Source organism: Mixophyes fleayi, chromosome 11, assembly GCF_038048845.1.
Source record: "Mixophyes fleayi isolate aMixFle1 chromosome 11, aMixFle1.hap1, whole genome shotgun sequence".
In the NCBI taxonomy this organism is placed as follows: Eukaryota; Metazoa; Chordata; class Amphibia; order Anura; family Limnodynastidae; genus Mixophyes; species Mixophyes fleayi.
Genome location: NC_134412.1, coordinates 11959086 through 11984278, shown reverse-complemented (window position 1 = coordinate 11984278; position 25193 = coordinate 11959086). Strand labels below are relative to the sequence as shown.

General features: G+C 38.0%; 1 protein-coding gene across 1 annotated transcript in view; it reads left to right on the top strand.

Annotated features, from left to right (window-relative positions):
• The window catches only part of LOC142107465 (sialic acid-binding Ig-like lectin 16), a 61544-nt gene extending 36357 nt beyond the window's left edge, over window positions 1-25187 (top strand). Inside the window, exons 8-13 of the mRNA XM_075190901.1 lie at window positions 7421-7820; window positions 19015-19281; window positions 21211-21246; window positions 22687-22944; window positions 23898-23939; window positions 24880-25187. Of these exons, the coding sequence (XP_075047002.1) occupies window positions 7421-7820; window positions 19015-19281; window positions 21211-21246; window positions 22687-22944; window positions 23898-23939; window positions 24880-25187 (1311 nt within the window). The remainder of the gene's footprint in view (window positions 1-7420; window positions 7821-19014; window positions 19282-21210; window positions 21247-22686; window positions 22945-23897; window positions 23940-24879) is intronic.
• The last annotated feature ends 6 nt before the right edge of the window (window positions 25188-25193 follow it).

Here is a 25193-nt window from a genome sequence, read left to right as displayed (position 1 = left end):
GAAGACGGGTAAAGAGGAAGTGGAGGGAGTGGGGAAATGTCGAACATACTAATAGTTCAAATGTAATGTACGTAGTTCTCTGACTATTAACAGCAAAAGAGGAAGTATTTTGAGAAAAACAAGTAGCAGTTAGAGAATAGTGTGAAAATGGAGACTTCAATGTTTTTGACTTGTCATGGAAAAGATGGAATGTACATTGAAAGTCAATAAGTAATGAGTAGGTGGAAAGAGTAAATTTTGTATTTCCAAAGTGTGGATTAAATCTCTTTATCATGGCTTATCATAGTATATCACATGGGCAGTTTACTAAACAACTGACATCTGTGTGATAAGCAGCGATGTGGTCAGTTTTGTTCTTGCAGTGTTCAGCAGAGAGTGGAAAAAAAATGGTCAGGACTTGCAAATGATATGAAAATTATGCAAATAAGAGTCTGTGATATATATATATATATATATATATATATATATATATATATATATATATATATATATATATATATATATATATATATATATAAATAAATATGCTGCATTAGATGTACTCTATAAAGCTTAACTTTGTTGTTAAAATAGATTCATTAAAAAAGAGCCCCAAGCCTAGTGACCATCCATGGAAGCTGTGGTAACCAGGAGTAGTATGTTAGTATGTTTGTTTAAATGTTTTCTTGTTAACCTTTATTTTACCATAGGAACACAAGTTCCTTCTGACCTTTGGGTGCACTGCCCAAGTCATCAAAGCTCCTCATGGGTGGAGCACTTTGAAAGATTTGCTTATATTGTCTCCACTCTGAGCTCTGATTGGTTTATAGATTACACTCTTTATAAAGTATTGGGAGAAATTCCAAAAAGACAAAAGAATGTTGAAGAATCTTAAGATTGTAGGAGAGAAGTATGTTTCATATATATTATTAGTTCCCTAAATTCTTTTGGCCACACAGCGTCCCTTAAGATTTAATTGGTGCAATGCTTTGAATTGCTACCATAACGCAGTAAAAAGCTTATTACCTTTCTTATAAAAATTAATTGTCAGCGAAATATGCGGATGCAGCCTAGGTTGCCTAATGGATTGTTCTGGACTCCACATTTTTAAGAACCCAGCTCATTTTGTACAAGCTATCTTACACTTCAATCTATTGTCCATCATCATTCTTGAATTCCTCCAGACCGATATAATTAATATCAATGCAGATATGTCACCCTAACGCTTCTTAGCCGAAAAAAGAACCTGCATACCAGGGAAGATTTCCTGGTTTTGTTTGAAAAAAATCATTGCATAGTGATTTCTTTACAAGTTTTTGAACATGGGACACAATACTGTAGTACAAAAGTACAGGGCGTTCGGAAAGTCACTGAGCACTTTTCATAAAGTAGTGAAAACAGTGGAGAATTGAAGCAGTGGAGAAGTTGTCCATGGCAACCAATCAGCATTGAGGCAACATTTCTAATTTGCATATTATAAAATGATGCGGAGCAGCTGATTGGTTGCCATGGGCAACTTCTCCTCTGCTTCACTTCTCCATTGCTTTATTTAAAGACCCCATATTTTGCTTCAGATTGTGATCCCAATATGGTTTTAACAACTGAAGAACGTGTATGGCTAATCCAACACGTATTCCGAAAAGGGGATAGATACACAGATGTGGTGTGACAGCGAGTAGCTGGAAAATTCCCAGACACCCCTGCTCCACATTGCAATGCAGTTCGTAACATTATCGATAAGTTTCACGAAACAGGATCTGTGGTTGATGCCAAACACTGTGGACGGCCAGCAAAGCTATCAGAGGAGAAACTGTTGGATATTTCTGACAGTACGCTGCAGAGTCCATCAAAATCATTCCGAAAGTTAGCTCAGCAGCATAATATTGGTCTTGGAACTGCTCATAAGGCCGTAAGAAAGAAGTTACAGCTCCTCCCATACAAAATAATGGTGGTACAGGAACTGAAAGCAACTGACCATGAGAAAAGAATACACTATTGCAGATGATTTAACCAATTTATCACAGATAATACAGATAATGTGTTGGATGTGGCCTTTTTAAGAGATTTTTCATGTGCGTTAATAAATATACATAAGTGCACAGTGACTTTCCGAAAGCCCTGTACTAATATTGATGTGCATGTGTAAAATAAAACAATGTTAATCTGAATAAGCAGGCTGATCAGCTACTTGTCACTGAGTCCGCACAGCCTCTTACCGCTCACTTGTAGCAGTTATTAGCAGTTCACCATTCTAATTCAATATCTTTTTTTTCAACTGGCTATTAAATATTGAAGTCAAACATCTCAAAAATAATTAAAAAATAAATATAAATCTAAAAATAAAAATAAATTCTAATTTGTGAATTGGTCAAATGGGTTTATAAAATGTATGATAATATACAACAGTTCTAAAAACATTACTATAGTGGATCCACATTATCTGCTAAGTGCAATAGATAAGAAACATATAATATAAACAATTAATCAAATTAGAGCTCTCTGGTTATAAATGAATAATACATTCTTATATAGCATATATCCCAATTGTTCCTTAATAACAAACATAGCCCAAAACAAGCACAAAAACAAAGACCTAATAATTAGGAACCCACTCCCTCCCGATCATCTGTATTAGAGGTTTCTAGCAAAGAATTAATCGAGAAGCGCTAAATACCAAGTCTTACTATAGAAACTCAAAGTTCCAGAGGATTATGGGAATACCGGACACCACATTACTATATTGCTGGCAATAGTAATAAATACCAGTCCTTGTTCTCAATTTCTCTTTAATTGGATGATGATTGTTTGTGCATTCTGATTATTGTATAATGAATGACATATTCCTCCATAAATTGTACAGACATAGATATTTTTTATAACTGCATTTGATAAATCATATGGTGGAGATTTAAAACAATCAGTTTAGATTGCTTTTGACATAAGTAAACCTTCCAATATTCCAAATTCTGGAACAATGACACTGTAATATAGGGTGGCCATGTTCCTGTGGGCATGCCTAGCGCTTCTATAGTGACATGCCCTCGGGCGGACTGGGAACTTAAAATGGCCCTGGAAAAAATTCTGAAAGTGGCCTCATGTACGGAGGACCAAATAAATGGTAGACAGGGCCAATGCAAAAGTAGGTGGAGTTAGCACACCATTAGCGTTAGCCACATGGGTTTTGGTGAGGCCAATACAATACGCAGTGGTAGGCAGAGTCACAGCAACAGCAGGTGTAGTCTGCCACATTTGGCGGAGCTAGCACACAAGTAGGCAAAGCATGGCACTGGCAGGCGGCGCAAACACAAGTAGGCAGAGTTAGCACACCAGGGGGTAAATGTATGAATCTCCGGATTCTTCATCTCCGGCGTGTTCAGCCTCTTCAGCGCTTAAATTTAAAGCGGCGCTGCATTGTAAAGGGAAACTTCCCTTTACAATGCAGCGCCGCTTTAAATTTAAGCGCTGAAGAGGCTGAACACGCCGGAGATGAAGAATCCGGAGATTCATACATTTACCCCCAGGAGGTGGAGTACACACATTAGTTATGTGAATGGAGCAGCTTAATCCAGCGGCAGGGAGTTCGGATTTCCCAGGGTTACCATTAATTTAATAGTAGGTCGGTCTCCCACTAGGACAAAAGTCTTCCTAGCAGTATAAATGATTACAAAGGCACATTTCCAATGTCTACCTGTATGCAAAACTTGAGCCAGTCCCAACAATGGTGTTGTGTGTGCCCTTACCCCAAAGAAGAGGTTCCAACCTCCCAATGCCTTTTATACATCCCAATGTCCTCTGTACCTCTTTTTGGGGGTAGGGGTGGGATTTCAAAGATAAAAAAAAGCATAATTTAAATATAGCTGTGATTACAGTAAACACACTAGCATGAACAAATAAAAAAATGCTTTTTTCAAACTAAACGAAAATACCGTAAAGTACTGAAAAGTTTATACTGTTCTGCAGGATAATTTGGATAGTATTAGTGATACATTTGCAATACAAAGAGCATCCTAAAAACCATCACACAATACAAAGAACATCCTACTGACCGCCATATAATACAAAGAGCATTTTTGTGACTGCCACACAATATTATGCCCCTCATAATAGATTAACCCCTACTCAAATTCATTAATTCCAGCCTCATCATAACAACCCCTTCAACATAATTAACCCCTTTATAATCATTAACTCCCTTATCCAGATTAAAAATTAATCCCCAGACTATCTGTCCCTGTATATGTTCGCCCAGAGTGTCTGTGTTTCTGATAAATTACTTACCATAAATTGCCCAGGTTTGTCAGGGACAGAACAATGTAGGAAGTAGGTACCACCACGGCATTGTGTGGGGGAGGGGCCATCATAGAGGAGGTAGGGGCTGTGCACTGTAGCAATAGGCCACATGGCCCCTACTTTGAAGACAAGGCAAGGGGGGAGAGATTAAGGTGGCACCAGATTTATTAAAATAACAATGATCCAGGGGACTGCGGACCAGCCCTGATGCATCACCTCCTTTCTGAGGTAGAATATAAATAAATAATTTTCACTTTCTTTAAATAAGAAAAAAAATTAAAAGTCCCAGGTAGGTTCTATGGCCAATCCACCCCTAGCCATGCCCTTTCCAGCTTTCCTCTACTTACCCTATCTATTGTGGCAGAAAACATTTATGGCAGTCAGGGCAAAAGTCCTGACTGTGGAAACAGCAAAACAGTCCTCCAGATTTAGGACATTTTGGAAGATATGCATAATAAGCATGTAACATGGACAACTATATTATAAATGTGTAGGAGTGTTCTCAGTTCTTAACATTGAATTTCCTCAGTTCCCAGATCTTATGCAGGATAAAAGTTAGCTGTGTTCAGGGAACGGCTCCGGCATGTGGGTCTATCATGTGATCATCATCCTGTCCTTCCTGTTGAAAGGTAAGTGTGATATATTGAACCAAAGAGTCAACAGGTAGTGCAACGTCCTCAGCCTATAGTAGTGTGCTAAAAAATTCTTAATTTATACACTTCCATGCATAGCTAGGTGCCATTTTTATCCATTGAACCAGTGGTCAAAGCTGAAACTTAGAAGTGGGGGTATGGAAATTTCGAAGCGACTTTACGAAAATGTAATGGGAATGTAAGTGAATGGAATTTGATAGTTTTGCAATGAAGGCAGTAGGAGAAGTGGCGGTATGACAAAGTACCATATAAACCCGCACTTCTACCGCTGCCATAAACGGACAAGCTAGCTCACCAGTGAAAAACCGAAGCAATTTGTGTTGCACATCCAGTCCATGTTGTGACTAAGCTCCATTGTATTGACACCAATACTAATAATGCGCTTCTCATGTGTTAAATCAGCTCAAAAAATTCTGCCTTTGGAGATGTCTCCTCATACTAGTTGTGTGCCTTTATGTGCAGGTAGATGAAAAGAACACAAATGTGCTCTGTGCAAAAGTGTAAGCACATCACGCGCAACACTCCTAACACTTTATAACCATCATCATCATCTATGTATATAGCGCCACTAATTCTGCAGCGCTGCACAGAAAACTCATTCACATCCGTCCCTGCCCCATTGGGGCTTACAGTCTAAATTCCCTAACACAGACACACACACAGACACACACAGACACACACAGACACACACAGACAGACAGACTAGGGTTAATTTGTTAGCAGCCAATTAACCTACCAGTATGTTTTTGGAGTGTGGGAGGAAACCGGAGCACCCAGAGGAAACCCACGCAAACACAACGAGAACATACAACATACAGATAAAGCCGTGGAAGGGAATTGAACTCATGACCCCAGTGCTGTATGGCAGAAGTGCTAACCACTAAGCCACCGTACCACCCCTGAAATAAACGTTTACATTTTTATCCTGTTTTTGCAGAGTAGACGTGGTTTTGGGCCCTTCTGCAATGCAATGAATGTCCTTAAAATATACAATCGCACCCTAGTAAAGAATGCTTTGCTCTGCCCGTCTCCTCCCATTGTAAGGGACCTGGTGCAGAGTTGAATGCAACTTGGGCCATATATATATATTGATATGGCCCAAAAATGTGTGCACAAATAGCTTAATAGTGTATTTCAGCCCATATGCTAAGTCGGACGTATCTCAAGATGCATCCTTGCTTCTTGTATACAGATGAAGGTAACTACATTTTTTTTTTTTTTTAAATACACACACAAGAGCCTATCATCTATACATAATCAATGAGGAAAACACCCAGCAGCTTCACATGAAATTACAATCAACCAATCAGAAGAGGATGACTAGTGCTGGTTATCATCATCATCATCATCAGTGTGCATTAGCACTAGTCTAAGAGCTGGTGCAAATAATACAGCTATAAAAGGTGCATATGAATCAGCGCTCAGGTTTGCATCAGCTCACATTTCTATAACCACGCCCTAACTGTACTCAGGATACATGAGAATGCCCTTTCAATCCCCCGACATTTTTCAGGCTGGATGAGTGAAACTCAGCATAGGCGTAGGGACTTGTGGGACTCCTGTGGGCATGCGCAGAGCGATCCCATGCAATTTATGCAAACGGGTGTAAACTCAACTCTGCATCAGGTGCAAAATGTCCTATTTTACCAACAAACCCGTTACCTCCACCAAGACCACAGATGCTGCTGATTCATGCATTAAAAATGAAGTATTTTATTTATTTTTTATCACCAGCGTCTGTTATTAATCTGCGGTTCTCCCCGCCAGTTCCTATACTTACAATGATTCAACAGCAAACCATCTGGTTAGCCATGGCATTACACGTTAATGGTTTGTGGCCTGATTTGCATTTGGGAGCCAAAGGGTACAAATTTGCGTCTAGACAAACCATGTTGAGATACAAGGGGTGCAAATGCAATTATTTAAATGCAATGAAAATACCATCTGCTTTGCATGTAACACAAATACTGTGAAGCATTAACTCACCACTGTGATTTAGAGTTGAGATAGGACGTTTCCCCTCCAAACTCTAAATCTCTCCACACATTTTACATTTGTTCCCTCTGCACCACAACGCAGTTTGGCCACCTTCTTACTAGATTTACACCTCATGGTGTTAAACACGTGAAGAATTCGTACTGCATGGGCAATGAGAATGGTGCAGAATCGACCCAGCGATAGAAGACAGTTTGACATTTGCTATGTCTTTAATTATTGGGTATCTTCAAAAATTTAACAGAAGACAGGGACCACATTGAAAAGACACAACAACTACTAGTGTGGGAAGAGTGGGGGGGGGGGGGACTTTAAAATTAAAAATGAGAAAAAAATACAGAAGGTAAAAACCCCATTTAAGGGCAAACCTCTAGGAAATAAACGTATAGCCTGCTGCAGGTGAGTGACTCAAAGATTATACACATCTTGCCCTAAAAATGCTACAATACTTTATCTATGCAGTTTGCCTCCTTATAAACTCATTGTGTATTTGTTGTTGCCAGTATCTGAGTATTAATTTAATATATCTCTCCACAGATATCATATGCCAGTATCCGAATGGTTATTCAATTCAGATTCTGAATCCTAGCGTCACTGTAGAGGAGGGTCTGTGCGTCACCGTCCCTTGTGGATTTGTCGCTGACTATACAACGACATTCGAAGATTCCAAAGGACTCTGGATGATAAAAGCTAATAATAGTATTGCAGCCTCAAATAAGGCTGTGACAAGGGTAAAAGACAACTTCCATATGACGGGAGATCCAGATAAAGGAGACTGCACACTGACAATAACTGATGCCAGGAGAGACGACATTGGGGAGTATTATTTCAGGTTTGAAAAAAGTGATGGAAGTCCAGTGAAAAATTCCTATAATAGACACCCGATATCTGTGACAGTAACTGGTAAGTTCTGCATTGATTTAAATTTATGATTTAATAGGAATAATATAGAATAGTCAGTTTAAGACTAATGTTCACAAAGGGGATTTACACCCCATTACATTACCTGAGACAATATTTGCTGTGCTTCAAACTGCCCCCCACCCCAGATTTATATCTCCTGTCCCTCCCCAGGCACTAACCCTGACTAGTGGGAGCTATTATTTCATGTATGAAGATGGTAAAACAACAAACACAAATGTAATTATTGTGACACAACCTATGTCCATGTGAGGTGTTAAATGACTGTTAAAAATAAAGCAGATATAATTGTGTTATAAAGTATGTATCATAGAAGACTAAAGCTGGGTACACACTACACAGTTTTCGTCCAATAATCGGCTCAATCAGCCGACATACGACCGCTCGTTCAAAAGTCAGGGTCAGTGTGTGCAGTGACACGATGGTAGAAAGTCTGTCCAAATGGACGATTGTCGCCTCATTTGGTTGGTCGTACCGTTTAATATTTTCGTTCCAATCTCGTTTCCGCTGTGCAGTGTGTATAAACTTCCAACCGATCCACAACAGTGAGTATGAAATTACAGTCATTGCTCATGACAACATGGATGTAAAAAGTCGCTAAAGGGACATCCGCTCTTCCCTTTATCGTCCTAAAGAAGGCTAGTGTGTATGCAGTCCATGGACCGAGCGATCGGAACATCGATCGCATGTAAAATCGCTCGGCATAAAAAGTTGGTTGAAATTTCTGTAGTGTGTACCTAGCTTAAGATATAAAACTCCTGTAAATAACAATCCTAAATCTGGAGAAATTAGAGGATTCTTTTCAGAATTTAACTTTTGTGCAGCTTGTTTAGAAAAGAGTTAATTGATTTATGATAATGCGCTCATTGCTCTCCCTTAACTTCCAAGTGGTAGGTAAAAATTAACTTGTCCTTAATTTAAAATCAAGCTTCCTTTACCCCCTGACACCACCCCCCCCACCAATGTTTATGTTCCTCTGTTTTCAAAACTCTGCTCCACTTTTTAAAAGGGTCAAAGCAATCGTTGTCACTCATTTTGTTTTAATTGAAATCAGAACTGTATAGCAGAACGGAGACATGAGCGAGCGCTACTAAGGAGGGGGGGGGGGGGGTGTCACGCCTGCACCTGTATCCATCCTTGTCTCTCCTACTCACTTATCCTGGAGCGCATATCCAACAATGACGCATTGTCTTCAGCCTTTCCCATGGGAACACGTCAAGATTAAAATGTTACTATATTTTTATTTCATGTTCCTTTTAACTTTGGAGAAAAAAATATTCTTACATTTTAAAATTAATTTTATATTTTAAAAAGCCTTGCACCCTAGGCTGCAGCCTAGTTAGCCTATTGAATAATTAAGCCCTGTGGATGTAATGTGTATTCAAATTTATTTCAAGCATTGCAATTATTTTGCCAGAGTATTTACTGCAGGAATACAGTGGAAACCCCAGTTTATAATCATTGATTTTATATGTTGCTGACATTTGCACTCTTTACACAGTTCCTTATTATCTAATGCATCTCAAAGTGTCAATTTCCATATTTTCCATGCCTTTTCCCAGAGTTTGTACCATACAGATTATCCAGATACAAAGCCTGAATCATTAAGGAAAGTAAAGCAAAAAAGTAGCAACTTTGCACCTTGGCAAAACCATGTTGCATTTGAGTTAGAGGTAAATTTAAAATGTGGGGAAAGATATATAGTTGGGATACGGCATGTCCTAGATCAAGTTTAAATTACACTGCAACATAAAGCTATCAAGTTTTTGTGTGCTGCATGAAAAAACAGCCAATATTTTCCTTATGTGCAAAATAGTAAACTAATTTACACCCCTTACATTGTAACATGGTTTTGTCCAGGAGCAAATTTACTTTTTTCCTTGATTTGCTCTGCACTATATATAGTGCAAGAGTTCTTATTTTAGCAATTCAGAAGTGGCAAAACACTATACATGCACTTTAAACCATATGACTGGATATTATATAATGATACATTTAATTTATATTTAACATTTTATTTTACTGTGCAGATGTAATTTGTTATGGTCTGTTTAAGAGAATGTGTGTTTTCCCTTGTTGCATTTAAAATTTAGGAAGATTTTAGACATCATTTTACACTTTTATGTATTTTCCATCAATGTTTCCGGGACCCTGCAAACTGTAAATGGATTTGACATTTGACTGTATTTTACGCATATAATAAATGCCTACTTGTATGTCTTTAGAGCAGTATTTAAGAAATCATAGAAACAAAATGAACAGATGGTGCAGGGTTGTACAACTGGTGGCCCAAATGCCAGATTTATCCTATACTGTGTCCCCAGGTTCCTTGATTTATCCATAGACTATAGTGGATTAAATAGATTTTTTAATTGTATTTGGCCTGCAAACGCATAGTTAAGTGCATTTAGTGGCTGGCATTGCTATAAGCAGCTTGGTGATGTATGATGAAGTTGCCAGCAATTACTTTAGTTGTGGGGAGCATTAATGGGTATATAGAGCAGGTCCCCTGCCACTGATGCACCTTTATAACCTGTTTGGTGCACACTGAAAGATTTTCAGAGAATAGTTTATTACACAGGCTTTGCACTGAGTTCTGATGGGCTGAAAACATCAATCATTAAATGAAATTAAGCTGAATGGTTGGTTTAAAATATGGGCACTAGGCTGGACTCTAGTTCTTTGTCTCATTCTGTTATGAATCCTAGTGTATTTACTAATAGCAACAAAAATGTAAATTAAAGTGTCTTTATTAAAGTGAATACACAAACAAAAGATGACTCAGATACACAGGTTTGAACAGGTTTCCTAAAGAGACTGTATAGTAACAATGGCAGGTACTGATATAATACGTTTTACCCCAGTCCAAAAGGCACAAGGCAGTCCAGGAGAGCAGACAGAGTCCAGGGATCAAGCAGTGATCAGACAATAAATCCAAATAGCCAGGTTGAGATGAGGCAAATAAGCGAGGTCCAGAAGTCAGGCAAAAAGATCAGGGCAACAGGCAAAACAGCGTGGTCCAAAGTACAGGTAAATGATTTGGGGTCTCAAGCAAGCAGGCAAGGTCCAAGAAACAGGCAAGGGTCATACACAGAAGGTCAGTCCAGCAGATATATAACAAAAGAACAGGAGCAGGTAGTAGCAGTTAGGAACACACGGGATGAACTGCACAGAGCACAGCTTGAGGCAGGTATTAAAAGCAGTGTGACAGGTGCAGTTCTAATTAATCCTCAGGCAAGAAGATTAACTCCTTCAGGTATGTTGCAGAGTTCAGGAGCAGAACAGCAGCACCTCTGGTGGTATGATGTACTGCTGCTAGGTACAAATGACAGACAGAGTTGTAACACATTCCCAACAGCTACAGTGAGGATCAGTCCTGATATAAACCTTGTCCCTTCCTCTACTGAAATAAATTTGTATACATCAGCACTATTTTCTGTGCCATATCCTTATTATGAATAACTGCTAAATGATGTAATAGATAATTCCCTACAACCAACACCCACTGCAACAAAGGACACCACATAAGGCTACCAGCATTATGCTATGGGCAGCACGGTGGCTTAGTGGTTAGCACTTCTGCCTCACAGCACTGAGTTTGATTCCTGACGATGTCCTTATCTGTGTGGAGTTTGTATGTTCTCCCCGTGTTTGCGTTTCCTCCCACACTCCAAAAACATACTAGTAGGTTAATTGACTGCTAGTAAGTTGACCTTCCTCTGTGTGTATGTGTGTGTTAGGGAAATTAGACTGTAAGCTCCAATAGGGCAGGGACTGAGGAGAGTGAGTTCTCTGTACAGCGCTGCAGAATTAGTGGTGCTATATAAATAGATGCTGCTGCTGCTGGTGTCAATGTCATTATCCCACCAGTGTTTATTTGCGGTCCACATTGCTACAAGGTGACAGGTATTTTTATACATCAAAACCCATGCTACATAATTAGGCTGGAGGCTAGTCCCTTGCCCTTGCTACTCAGATCTGCTATGTGTGTCTCCCTCTGACTGCTGATCGGAAGGCTTCATTTTATAAACTCTCACTCATTGCCAGTGATAGCTTTACATGCTAGCTTCCTGGTTCCTGTGTCGGTATCCTGTAAGATTCTGACCTTGCATTAAGCAGTTCCTGGCTCTGCACTCCTGGTTCTGGATACCTGGATTCGCACCTTACAGTTTGTTGGTTCCTGATATCTGGCTTTGCATCTGCATGCTATTCATATAGCTCTACACAGTATCCTCAGGCACGGACTGCAGTTCCATAAAGACTGTGTATATGTTTGCATTGCTACAAAGACTGTTGTTCCTGCATAACCACAAATATTGTGTCATATTCATGCATTGTCTTTTGGCTGTGACTTGTCCCTGCACTACCTCAGACTCTGTGTTTTCACCTGGCTACTTTTGTTTACTGTAATATCCAGTGTGCTTGTATTCGGACCATCATTATATGCACTCAACTACTATAAACTCCATTGTGTTTTTACTATAACATCACCTCCTATTCCTGTGAATTCATAACATGATGAGGTCAGCATGCTCTTTGCTTTAGCAACCCCTTTGCCCTTAAAATGTAATATGCTTAATAGCAGTTAGTTTCAACTGGGTTTTGGGCATGAGTCAGAGGTGTTTGTTATTAAGGAAGAGAGGTAACCAGATAGCACTAAAATGTAATATAATGCAAGTTATATTAAGATAGACCATATCAAATGTGTACCCAGAACCTATTAGGAGCATCTGTTAAAGACAAGGTCCAGGAGCTCCACAGAAGCATGCTGCTTGTCCATAGTGGTCGCTCCCTGTTTGGGCTAGCATGCATCCAGAATGAAGAGACTTCACATGCATGAGATTTACCAACAGGTTGAGCACTGCCCAATCTGGTGTCAGTGAACCTTTCACCAATAACATGAAGATCATTTGATGCTGCTGCTATTTGCATTAAAGACTGTGAGCATGCCCAGGCCAAATTTTAGAGTAGAAGTTTCAAGACTTTGAGAATTCTCAATGCCAATTTTTCACTTCACCAACAGTCTGACATGTCTGCTTCCAATGATTACCATTGCTATTTAAGATGGTTTCTGACAAACACTAACCTATTATTGTTGTTCTACAGTCCAGTTACTCTGTTTCTATTTTCTTTGTCTGATACATCAGCAAGAGGGTTTTGAACATTTTGGCATTGACTGAGTACCCTTTGTTGCATTGAATGCCTGATTGCGACTCTGCAATCTGCATCTTCGGCTCCCTCCCACCCAATCTCCCCGTCCCCTGCTAAGGTCAAATGTCAAAGAGTACACTGCATAAGGTATTCTGGTGTCCCCCAGATCTTAAAATATTTAATCAAGTGGAAGGATTATGGAATCAAAGAGAAATTGGGAGGCAGGACATGCTGTATTATTTCAAGATTGTTCGCTGTCTTCTTTTCTGCTGTAAACCCTGCAAATCCCAAGTATATTACTGCATGCATTCATCCAGAACACTACATCTTCCAGACTACCTCTGGGAAGTTTATTGCAAATTGCATTAACCATGTTGGGGTGGACAAACTGCAAACTACAGTCCCAGGCTGCTCACTAGTGCCCCAGACTGCACTAGAAGCACGTAGAGGCAGTTAGACACTGGAATAAGTTACAAAAAGCCCATGAAAACGGGCATTTTGGTGCCAGAATGTACTAGAAGGCTTCAGGAGATTCTTGGAGGAAAGGGGAGGGGCCAAAAAGGGACTGCTAGAGGCTATTGAATGTTTTGCTGTGAAGTGTGCTGTGAATTCTGCCTGGGATAATGAGGATCCTCCTACAAGGAGCCATTGAGAGCTGTTGTTCTCAGGAATGTTTTCAGCTAAAGTATGTAAAAGTCAGATTAAAAAGTCAGCCCAGAAGAAAGCATCTTTGAAGTGAAGGAATGACTTAACTTCCCACTGCCCTTGAGATGTCAGCGGGACTCATGTGAAGACAGATAAGTTTATGATTTATTTTGATTTGCTATGTTCAAGCTATTTGAGAAGTGAGACCTCAAACTGTGTTATTAAAACCTCTGACTGAGACTGTAATATTGCAATTGAAAAGTTATGCTGCTGTCTGAAGGGAGAGTGCTGTATTTAAATTTATCTGTAGCTAAAACAGTGTGCAAGGGACATAGAGAGAATTCATTTGTCTCGAGAGTTCGTCTACATTGCAACAGAAGTTTGATTCTATTGTGGAACTGCCTAAATGGTTGCTGAGAAACGATTACAAGTTGTTTGACTCTACAGTTGCTGGGAGGTGTAAGTTACTGATTTCCTCTTGTACAAGTAAATAAGCTTCATGTGTTCAACTGAAACTTCGCTTTAACCAGTGGATTACAATTTACCCCTGTAGGTGGAGACTATTGTAAAGTGACCCTAATCTACTGTTATTTCTGCTAAAGCATCTAAGCTGAACAAGTTGGATTAATCTCTGTTGCATCTCTACTGATTTTGTGTAATAATTGTCGTTTAATTGCACTAAAGGTCTATCGTAATTGATTTATCTAGATAATTAGCTGTAGCAGCATTTAGTGTAATGGTCTAATTAACTTGTTAGCAAATGGTTATCTCTCAAATGTACTTATCCAGTGAAACACATTTCACTGGAGCACAGTGCCTAACTTCAAAGTGAGATATATTTATTCAGTGACCTAGGTGTTGTGGTGATTTATTTTGTGTATTGCTGATATTGTTGAAACAAGATTCATAAAATGTTATTTATTTTGTGACATGTTGAATAACATTGCATATTGATAGTATTGCGGTATTACTTCTCTATACTACCGCTACTTTTCTGCTGCTGTGGTAAAACCTTACGCCACAAGCAAAGAAAATAAACCCACAAGTTTATGCAGTTTTAGCCCTGTGTCCCTTGTTTCATTCTAACACTACTATGGGGACCTTTGCCTCTCTACCATACCACCGTGCCTGTAGAATCCTTCCTTACACTTCTTCTGGGGTGCCAACTATCCATCCTGTTATACTGCCAATCTCTCTAAGCCAGAAACATAGATGCCTGTTGGTGCCATCTCTTTCAAACTCAGCTACATTAAAACATAACTGACAACCCTTCACTGATGATAACAAGATTCTGCTGGTATTTGTATGAAAGACCGTGAGACTTCTCAGATCAACATTTAGACTGTATATTTCTCAAAGTCTTCAAATACTACTTCTATTAACTTCTGCTATCCCAAATCTTGATTTGACTGAAATCTATCTGATTCCCATGTATTTATTGCCATTTAGTTAGAAATATTTTTTTTGTATTAAATCCTTGGCCTTTGATGTAAATTTTATGACACTGTGTAAGCCACATTTTTATCAGGTCTAACTCTCAGCACATGTATCCTTTTTAGCCAGCTGACACATTTGCTCATGTAACTGGTCTTGTTAGTCAGCTACACCATATATTTAAAACCACTAGCGGAGATTATATAATTATGAGTAAACACTGCCACATAGTGGGCAATTTTGAGAACACACACAATATAATAATTACATTTGTAATTAAGCTGATTTATTTCTGCTTTGCAAAGTTACTCTGCCTGGTTAAAGTAATTTTTACAAAATGTTAATTGTCCTGCAAGATTAATTTTTCACTTTTCTTTTTAAGGAGGGTTGCAAATTGGTTAAACCTCATTGAATTGAAGTCTTATAATAATAGTAATCTAATAGCCAGAGAGTAACTCTACATCATATAATCTGTATCATTCCTTCTGGGGCTTTCCCATTGTCAAGTCTTTTAGGCTCTTGGTGGAAAGGTATGCAGAAGAGCAAATGCAAATCATTGTTCCACTCTCCCCGAGACTGTACTTCCCACCAAACCAGAGAATAACAAGGGGGGGGGGGGATTACTGCTTGCCACTAGTGGTGCTGCATGTAAAATTATCCTTCAACTGTGGATACAACCCACTATCCCCTTTTTATTGTTATAAAAAAGGTTGCATGTGTGTGTCATATGGTATGGAAATGGTTCCTTGTTATGATATACATATATATGTATATGAATATATATAAATATATATATATATATATATATATATATATATTTATATATTTATTATAATTGTATGTCTCTACTTGTTTTCTTTTATTATTGTTGTTATTTCAGCATATAATATACAGCATTATAAAAATGAGGTAATACATTACAGTAGTGCTAGAATTTTCTGAGTTTCTGCATACAAGTGACCTTAAATGTGTTCAGTTCTAAGTCATAAAAATAGATTCAGTAAATTAAATAACACAAAAATGTTTTATCTTTTCAAACATTTATTGATCATAATGATACAGTAATACATTTCTTTGTCGAAAAAAGTATGTGAACTTCTAGGTTTCAATATATGATGTGAACTCCTTGAGCAGCAATGACTTCAATCAAACATAATTGTCCCGCACATTAATGGAGAAATTTTGGCCCATACCTCCTTACAGAACTGCTTCAACTCATGGATGTTGGTGGGGTTTCTTGCATGAATACTCCACTTCAGGTCTGGCCATCACATTTTTATTGAAATAAGGTCTGGTCCGTGACTTGGCCATTCAAAAACACAACATTTCTTCAGCTACAACTTTTTGTTGTAGACTGACTTAGGTGTTTAGGATAACTGTTGTCTTTCTGCAAGATGCAACTTCTGTTGAGCTTCAGCTCACGGACAGATACCTTAACATTCTCCTGTATAATTTGCTGGGACAATCCAGACTTTACAGTTCCATCAATGATGGCAAGCCATCCTGGTCTGATGGCGGACTCATGAATAATGACATTAGCCAGAGCAAGAGAGGCTTGCAGATACAAAATGGATCTATCCTCTCTGGGTCATTTAGTTTCTTTGTTGTCCCACATTACTGAATGTCATTTTACCATTTTATCTTCGATGTCCACTCATCACCTAAAACTCAATCTTTCAAAAACTGAGTAAATCATCATCAGAAGCTATCTACCCCTCAAGCTTGCAGTCTGCGCATCATCCTTGACTCAGAACTACGCTTTATTCCCTACATCCAATTTATATTCAATTCCTGCTACATACCTGTAAGACACATCTCCAGAATACACAGGTTATTCACACAAGACAAAGCATTCATTAATGCAATTCCCTTTTTATTGGTGTTGCCCTAACTAGGCTTTCACCCCTAAATCTATTTTAGAAGCTGCAGCTAGACTAGCTTTACTAGAAAAATGTTTTCCTACTGCTGCACCACTTTGTCGGTCACTACATTCGTTGACTATACTACCGAGTCCAGTAGTAAATACTTCTACTAACACACAAAGCCATTAACAAAACTGCACTAACTCTTGCATACATCTCTTCACTTCACTCAAAATATCTACAAGTTCTACTCAAAAGGCTAGATTTACTAAGCTGCGGGTTTGAACAAGTGGGGATGTTGCCTATAGCAACCAATCAGATTCTAGCTGTCATTTTGTAGAATGCACTAAATAAATGAAAGATAGAATCTGATTGGTTGCTATAGGCAACATCCCCACTTTTTCAAACCCGCAGCTTAGTAAATCTAGCCCAAAATCTTCCAAACCATACAAATCTCATTCTTTCCATGACCTCTTTAGGCCCACTTCTGAATATCTCAAAAATTATTTACATCCATAGGCTTACACAGACTCCTGTACACAGTTTGTGCAAAACATAAATGTATTCTGCTTCAATACTTAAACAGCCTACTCCATACCAACATTACTGTGTGACGGGTGATGCAGCCACTCTAACTCACTAAGTACGTTCTACCATTGCATTCTGGGTGGACCAATATAAAATCTGTGGCACTTAACCTCATGTATAAAATACTTGTTTTGTTATAGATTGTACGCTTGCAAGCAGTGCCCTCGTAACTCTGTATCTGTTTGTAAATACCTAGTCTTGTGTCAATACTGTGTTTGTTCACAATTGTAAAGTGCTGCAAAGTATGCTGGTGGAATATAAAATAACTTACTCAAAACAATCAATCAAGTGGAAATTTATCAAAGACCTTGAGCATGCTCAGTGTAATCTTTCAAGTGGAAATTATCAATGACTGAACATGTTCAATCTTCCATTCCATTCACACACAGATGGTTCTGATTGCAATGATTACCGCTTGTATGAAGGCTTTTGATGGCTTCTGACAAACAAAAATGTGGTTCTACATTGTTTCAGCTTTGCTGTTTCTGTTTCCTTTACCCGATTCCTCTGATTGACTTATCTTCGGGCTCTAAACTTTTTGGCATTGTCTGAGTACCAGTTTCAACTTTGATCAATTTCCACTTCCAGCCAGCAAATTTCAACTCTCTTCAGCTGTACACTTCATTGGGCAGCATAGTGACTCAGTGGTTAGCACTTCTGCCTTACAGCCCTGGGGTCATGAGTTCAATTCCCGACCATGGCCTTATCTGTGAGGAGTTTGTATGTTCTCCCCGTGTTTGCGTGGGTTTCCTCCAGGTGCTCTGGCTTCCCCCCACACTCCAAAAACATACTGGTAGGTTAATTGGTTGCTAACAAATTGACCCTAGTCTATGTGTATGTGTTAGGGAATTTAGACTGTAAGCCCCAATGGGGCAGGGACTGATGTGAGTGAGTTCTCTGTACAGCGCTGTGGAATTAGTGGCGCTATATAAATAAATGACAATGACGATGAACAATCCCAACAATCAAGGGTGAATACAGGGGTTTCAGGAATTTGCATAATTTCCGATATCTCAGACTTTTTTTGCTATCTTAAACTGTTGTCACCTTCTGTGAACTGTGATCTGTCGTACCATTTCTGTAAAACTAAGCAATGGATTGTTATTCAGAGTCATTTGCTATGATCAGATTGAACAAACTGAGTAACAGCTAGTTCCTGGCTTAAACCACACACACCCCATCTGGTGTATATATGGATGGCCCAAAATTACATTAATGCCATCCAGGCTATTGCTTTGAGCTCTACAAAGTCTTGTCTGACTATAATAGGAAGATATGTTTATTTTCATTGTCCTTAGATATTATATAACTCTGTTATGCTCTTAGCATTGGATAAAAATGCAACACTATAGCAGGGAGCCAAGAGGGACAATCTATGCATCTAGTGAAGTTAGTGAGTTGTAGGACAGCATGATCAAGCTAACAATAGATTTTCTTGTGACTTACATATAGAAATAGTAAGACATTCAACTCCATGTTTCCAATATGTATTTCAGATCTTACACAACTGCCAGAAATCTCCATTCCAAGGAAGCTATTATCAGGTCAGGAGGTGACACTGACCTGTTCTCCTCCTGTGAACTGCTCAGGAACTCCCCCAATTTTCCAATGGACAAAGAGTAATCAGAATGGAATTTGGAAGAACTCATCAACTGTGATATTTACCCCATCTCCAAATGATCACAACCAATCTATAACCTGTGAGGTGACTTTTCCAACTGTGAAGAAGTCTACACAGAAAACTGTAATCCTAGATGTTCACTGTACGTATATACACTTTCTCAAGTACTTATTATTCTTCCTAATTTGTCCAATTACTATAATTCTGTTGGATTCTACAATTTACTAGAATAACTCTTAATATTTAAAATATAACTTTTGCCTGAAGTAAGTGGCTTAAAACTCAGAAATACACTGTAGTCATTTGACCGAAAGGTTGCAAAGAGCATCTGTTCTACAGCAGTCTCTGCTACCATGAAAACAATCAGCATAACCCACAGTTTGTTTCCATGGGCAGATATTTGTAAGGATGATCAGTTCTTCACAATCCTTCTGTCTAAGGGCAAATATATTATGATTTTGTTGATTTCAATAGGAGATTTTAAGCAGAAGCATTGTGAGTTTTTCCACGAAGTTGTCCCTATCATAATGATTTTAATTAGCCTTAATCATTGTGAAGTGGAGCAATCATTTAATAATTGGATTCTAAAGTGTTTCAAAATATTTTATTGAAGTATTTAAGTTTTTTCCTAGCTCCATGACGTTTTGTTACTAGACAGGCGCCTGTTAAAATATAATGAACAGTGATGTTAAAGTGGACCTTGGTCGTCCACAATTCCCTTAATGACAAATTTTATATAGTTGATTTTTTGTACAATGTAGTATTATACTGTATATACAGATATAGAGACACAATATAGAGTAAAGTGGTGTGCTCACCTTCTACAAGAGAACAATTGCTATGTTTGTGATGCAAGATATATATTAGGAAAAAACATAAGAAAGAAGAATATATAATAAGGGTAATGATAACTACAGGAAGCCTAGTTTGTTATAGGGCTAATATTTAACATGTAAGTGATTATAAGGACTCACAGATTTGCTCCGGGATATTTTGCTAATAAACAGGTTCATCTAATCATATCATAGCTAGAGATGCTCACTGACCCCCGTGAACTGGTTTTGGTTTTGGATCTGGATTATCTTCGTGTTTTGGGTTTTGTTTTGGTTTTGGCAAAAGCGCCCTCGTGTGTTTTGGTTTTGGATTTTTTAGGAAAAATTCTAAAATATGCTAAAATCACATTATTTTGCTCTTTTTTTTGCTCCTACATTATTATTAACCTCAATAACACTAATTTCAAGTCATTTGCAGTCAATTTTGACCACCTCACAGATCACAATATTAGTTTCATACACTTTCGGACAAATACTGCAGCGACCTGGCTGGATGGTAAGCGACAGAGCAATGACACAAACACACGGCAGTTCCTAGCACATCTAGGACACATTGGCACACAGCAGTGGCAGAAAAGAAAAATGAGGATCCGCCCTCCCTCCCACCTCCCGTTATGTTGGATCTTAAAAAGGAATTCAAAACTCGCGAGATCCGAGATCTGACGACGTAAAGATGACGTTTTGCCTCATTTTCGATTCCGAGGGTGCGCAAGAGTACCGAGCCGACTCGGCTCAGTACTCGGATCCCCTAAATTCGGGTGTTTTTGGTTCTTGAGAAACCGAGCCTGAGCATCTCTAATCATAGCACTTCTTTCAATGAATGATATATGTACAAGTGAATAAAATTATTTCAGAGAGTGCAGTCAGGACCTTTAAGGGCACTGTGTATGTGAGAACAAAATAAAATATAGTATGTCACTCTGAAGCAAACAATATCACTATGTGTCAGCATATACATACGTAGGAGAATGTTTTGCACAATATAGCTATGTTGGGATAAGCTCACCTGCCAACGTCAAAGCTTCTCCTATAGGTGAGTCTCCATTTTCAAGGTTTGCAACACCTGATTGTTATGTTACCTCTGTAGTCTTTGCTATTATGTTGTTTTACATAACAATTATTTTATGTTTAGAGTTAAGCAACTATTTAACTGAAAAACAAAAATGTACATTGGAATAAGTACATAATTAATCATAAACACTTTGATTCTTATAAGTTTTTCTCTGTTCATGTTACAGATCCTCCATCTATCAAAATCGAAGGAGATCTCAATGGTAATACTATAATCATTTGATAAAAGTAATACATTCTAAAGTTGATGGGAAAGATTTACTAAGGCTTCTAAAAAGGAGAAGTGAAGTTGTTGGTCATCTTAACCAATCAGATTCAAGCTAACATTAATCTAGTGAATTCTTGAAAACGATATCCAGAATCTGATTGTTTGCTGTGAGCAACTGTTCACTTTTTCTTTTTAGAAGCCCTAGTAAACTTTCCCCGAAGTCTATATTGAAACAGAACCAGGGCCGGATTAAGGGATTGGAGGCCCCTGGGCTAAGGGGGCCTCCATTCCCCCGTGAGAGGGCCCCCCCCCCGTGATCCATGCTGCCCGCCCCGCCCCCCCGGCACTTACCTCCTTCTCCGGCGCGCTGTACGCTCTTTACTGAGGAGATCTCGTGAGAGTGAGACTCACAAGATCTCCTCAGTAAGGAGACTACAGCGCGCCGGAGAAGCTATCACAACTTAATTTAATCAGAGATACTGTAAAAAAAATTATTCCGTGCATAAATGTAGCTTTATAAAAACCAAGCCTATTTGCCACGTAACTTACTTATGAACACAAAAACAGAGCATTTTTAAATCACATTAAATAATGCTCTGTTTTTGTGTTCATATGTCAAAAACTGTTACAGAATAAAAATGATGATAACAAACTGACATACCAAAATATCAATGCAAAACATTTCATTAAAATACAACAGAAATAAAACATAGAAATGGTAACAGCACTGTCATGTACTCTTTTGTGTCATCTAATCCTGGGGAAAACTGATCCCCAAAAACTAAATATTTCCAAAATCATTTCATTACTTTTAATCCATATCCTTTCTTGCACAAAACACCCTGCTCGGTGACATCAGTGAAAGATATATGCTGGCATGCTAATATTTTTTACAGCCATTGTATTGCTCTTTTATTTATTCAGTTCTTGTAATGGGATTTACAAATGTATTATAACCATCTTATGGAGATATGGCATTAATGCCACTAAACATGGTATGATTTTTCAAATGTATAGATATGAAACATGATTATGTCATATTGATATATTAGCTTTATGAGGCCTGTGTATGTTATTTTATCTGGTCACTTCCAGCATCTAGAAGTTTATACAAATGTCTTCTGAAATATGGATTATGGAAGGTATTGCTTTGATCCATTATGTTTCTCATAAGTATTATACAATGAACTTGGAGTGAACAAGTACTTTATGGTTCTTTTTAGCAAAATGAGCTTTGACCAAACTTTTATTGCCCTTGTCACTCTTAACAGGGCAATGCACAGCTGTGACTGCTCTTGTGTCAGGACCTACACATTGTCTTATTGCTTTTCTATGGCACGGGCTCAAATCTGACAAATCCCTAATGTTTCTGAGTATATATATATATATATATATATATATATATATATGTAATCATAGTTATGTGTTTTACTAGGAAAAAAAAGAATGATGAAAGAGAACATGGCAGTGTTGGAAGGAGACTTATTGACATTAAGCTGCTCAACAGACAGTAACCCAGCAGCTCATATAACCTGGATGAAAGGAGAAGATAATGTTCCCAGCAATATGACTGATCAAGGGCTGGAGATCCATCTGTCAAACATAACAACTGACAATGCAGACTCAGTATATTATTGCTTAGCATGGAATGAATATAAGAGAATAAGCAAAAGTGTCACTATAACTGTACAATGTAGGTATTTTAAATCTATAATATTAAAAATTAAAAATCATATATTAAGGGCTTCCGCAATTTTGAAATGAAAAAGTTGGACACCCACATGACCTTAAGTTTCTTCTGAATTTAAAATTCCAGATAAGGTAAAACTTTTATTAGATACCGTTCTAACTTTTCCAGTTAATTTGGATTTATCAATAATTTAAAATATGGGAAAAAGATTATTGTGCTTATCTGAAAATATTTGAGATAAAAAGGGGATTTGTCCTGGTAATACACATCAGAATAATACATATATTTATTATCATTATAATCTTTGAGTGATGTTTTGTAGGTCCTCCCATTTTAAGCTAAAATGATCTTTCATAAACTATAGTGAATTGAATTCTTTATTTAGGACTGTGGCTTATTGAATGACAGGGACTTACTGGCACTCTGAACCTTCTCTACTAATGTCACACAAAATACCGACAACAAACCCTATTTTAATTGCCTTCAATGCTAAACTGATTTTTTAATACACAGCATATTAGTATAATATAATAATATTCATCCATATAAATGTCTGATCTAAAAGCCATAAAAATACTGGGTAGTAAACCAGGTAATGAATAGCATGATCCATAGAAAATAGTATTCTCATGTACAATCCGTGTAATTAGACATATAGTAGAACTAGTTATTTCCCAATATATGACCTTAGTCCTCAATTGTCAGATATACAGTAAATATATTAGGGCTTCACAAAGCAATAGACTGTTGGTTGGTGTCTCTAGAAAATCTCTTAACACTAAGAATGTGGGTGTTTAGAAACCCACCAGAAGATTTCTTCCGAACACTTGACCTGTTGGTGTCAATGTGGTTTGTTGACCACTAATATAGGAATAGAAACTACAAATTTTAAGAGTTAACATAGAAAGATGGAAATTCAATGTTGTAAAAGTTCTGCCATTGTTGTTTGATTATAGATCCACCTAGAAACCTAGAAGTCATCATTTCCTCGTCTCAAGGTATGGTGATACATTTGTTTTCATGCTGCTATAATTGTTTGACATATTCTTCAATATAAAATGTAAGGAGTTATTCAGTTATCAGGATCACAGTAACTAAAACGTATATATTTAACATTACTGCATCAAAAATACGATGGTTGCTAAAACACAAGAACTTAGCTGCTTCCCAAACACTGGGTGATTTACAATGGCAGCTCAGATGTCAGTAACTTCAATGCATTCTGAACTGTTGTTATGAAGTGATACAAAACATGGCAGAGTTTGGTTCTTTTGGTTTGGATCCCCAAACACATTAAAATCCCCCCAAGACATATTATAAACCCCCCAGTCCACTATACTTACCTATGTTGCTGACAGAAATCGTCCTGCAGATCAAGCTAGGAGCTACAAATCCCGCAAGATTTTAAAATCTCGTGAGATTTGGAGCTCCTGGGTCGCTCTGCAGGCTGCTGGGCAGTGTGTGATGGGTTGTGGAAGAAGGTCAAATGCGCTGGGGCAAAGCTTGAGGGGGCACAGAATAATTAATTTTTGGGTTACAGTTGAGGGCTAGGGGGCATACGTTTTCGCTTTTTCCCACATACTAAATATTTTAGCTACAGCTCTAATGAAGGGAGATGGTGAAGGAGTATAATTGGTTATTTTATTACAGAGAACTAAAAGAGAAGTAACATACTGTAATTTCTTTTACCAGTTGCAATGCCATCTCCAAAAAATGTTTTTTTGGGTTTTTTTTCAAAAGATTGGTGCAACATTACACCAGGCTATACTGCCTAGATGTGTGGAAAAGTGACAGAGGCTAAGTAAAAGACATATGAGTAGGACATTGATTTTGAGCTGTGTTATGAGTGAAAAACGCGTCCTTCCAGCATTCTTACCAAAAATAATGTTTTCAATAAACTTATTTTTGGAGCCTAAAATATTTGTGTTATGCTTTTAGGAAGAAAACTTGAAGCAAATCCGTCCTTGATTATAAATGAAGGGGAATCTCTGACTGTAAACTGCACTGTGGATGGTAACCCATCAGCTGCTGTGAGCTGGATAAAGGGAGAAGTTGACGTAGCCTCAAACAACTTGATTGGTCGAGGATCGGTAATGTCATTAGTAAACATAACCTCCTCAGAAGCAGATATTTACAGATGCTTAGCATGGAACAGACATGGTGTTATTGAAAAACGTATCCAATTCAAAATCATACAAGGTACAACATCTTATTGCTATTGTATATTATACATTGAAGTTATTTAAGCTATG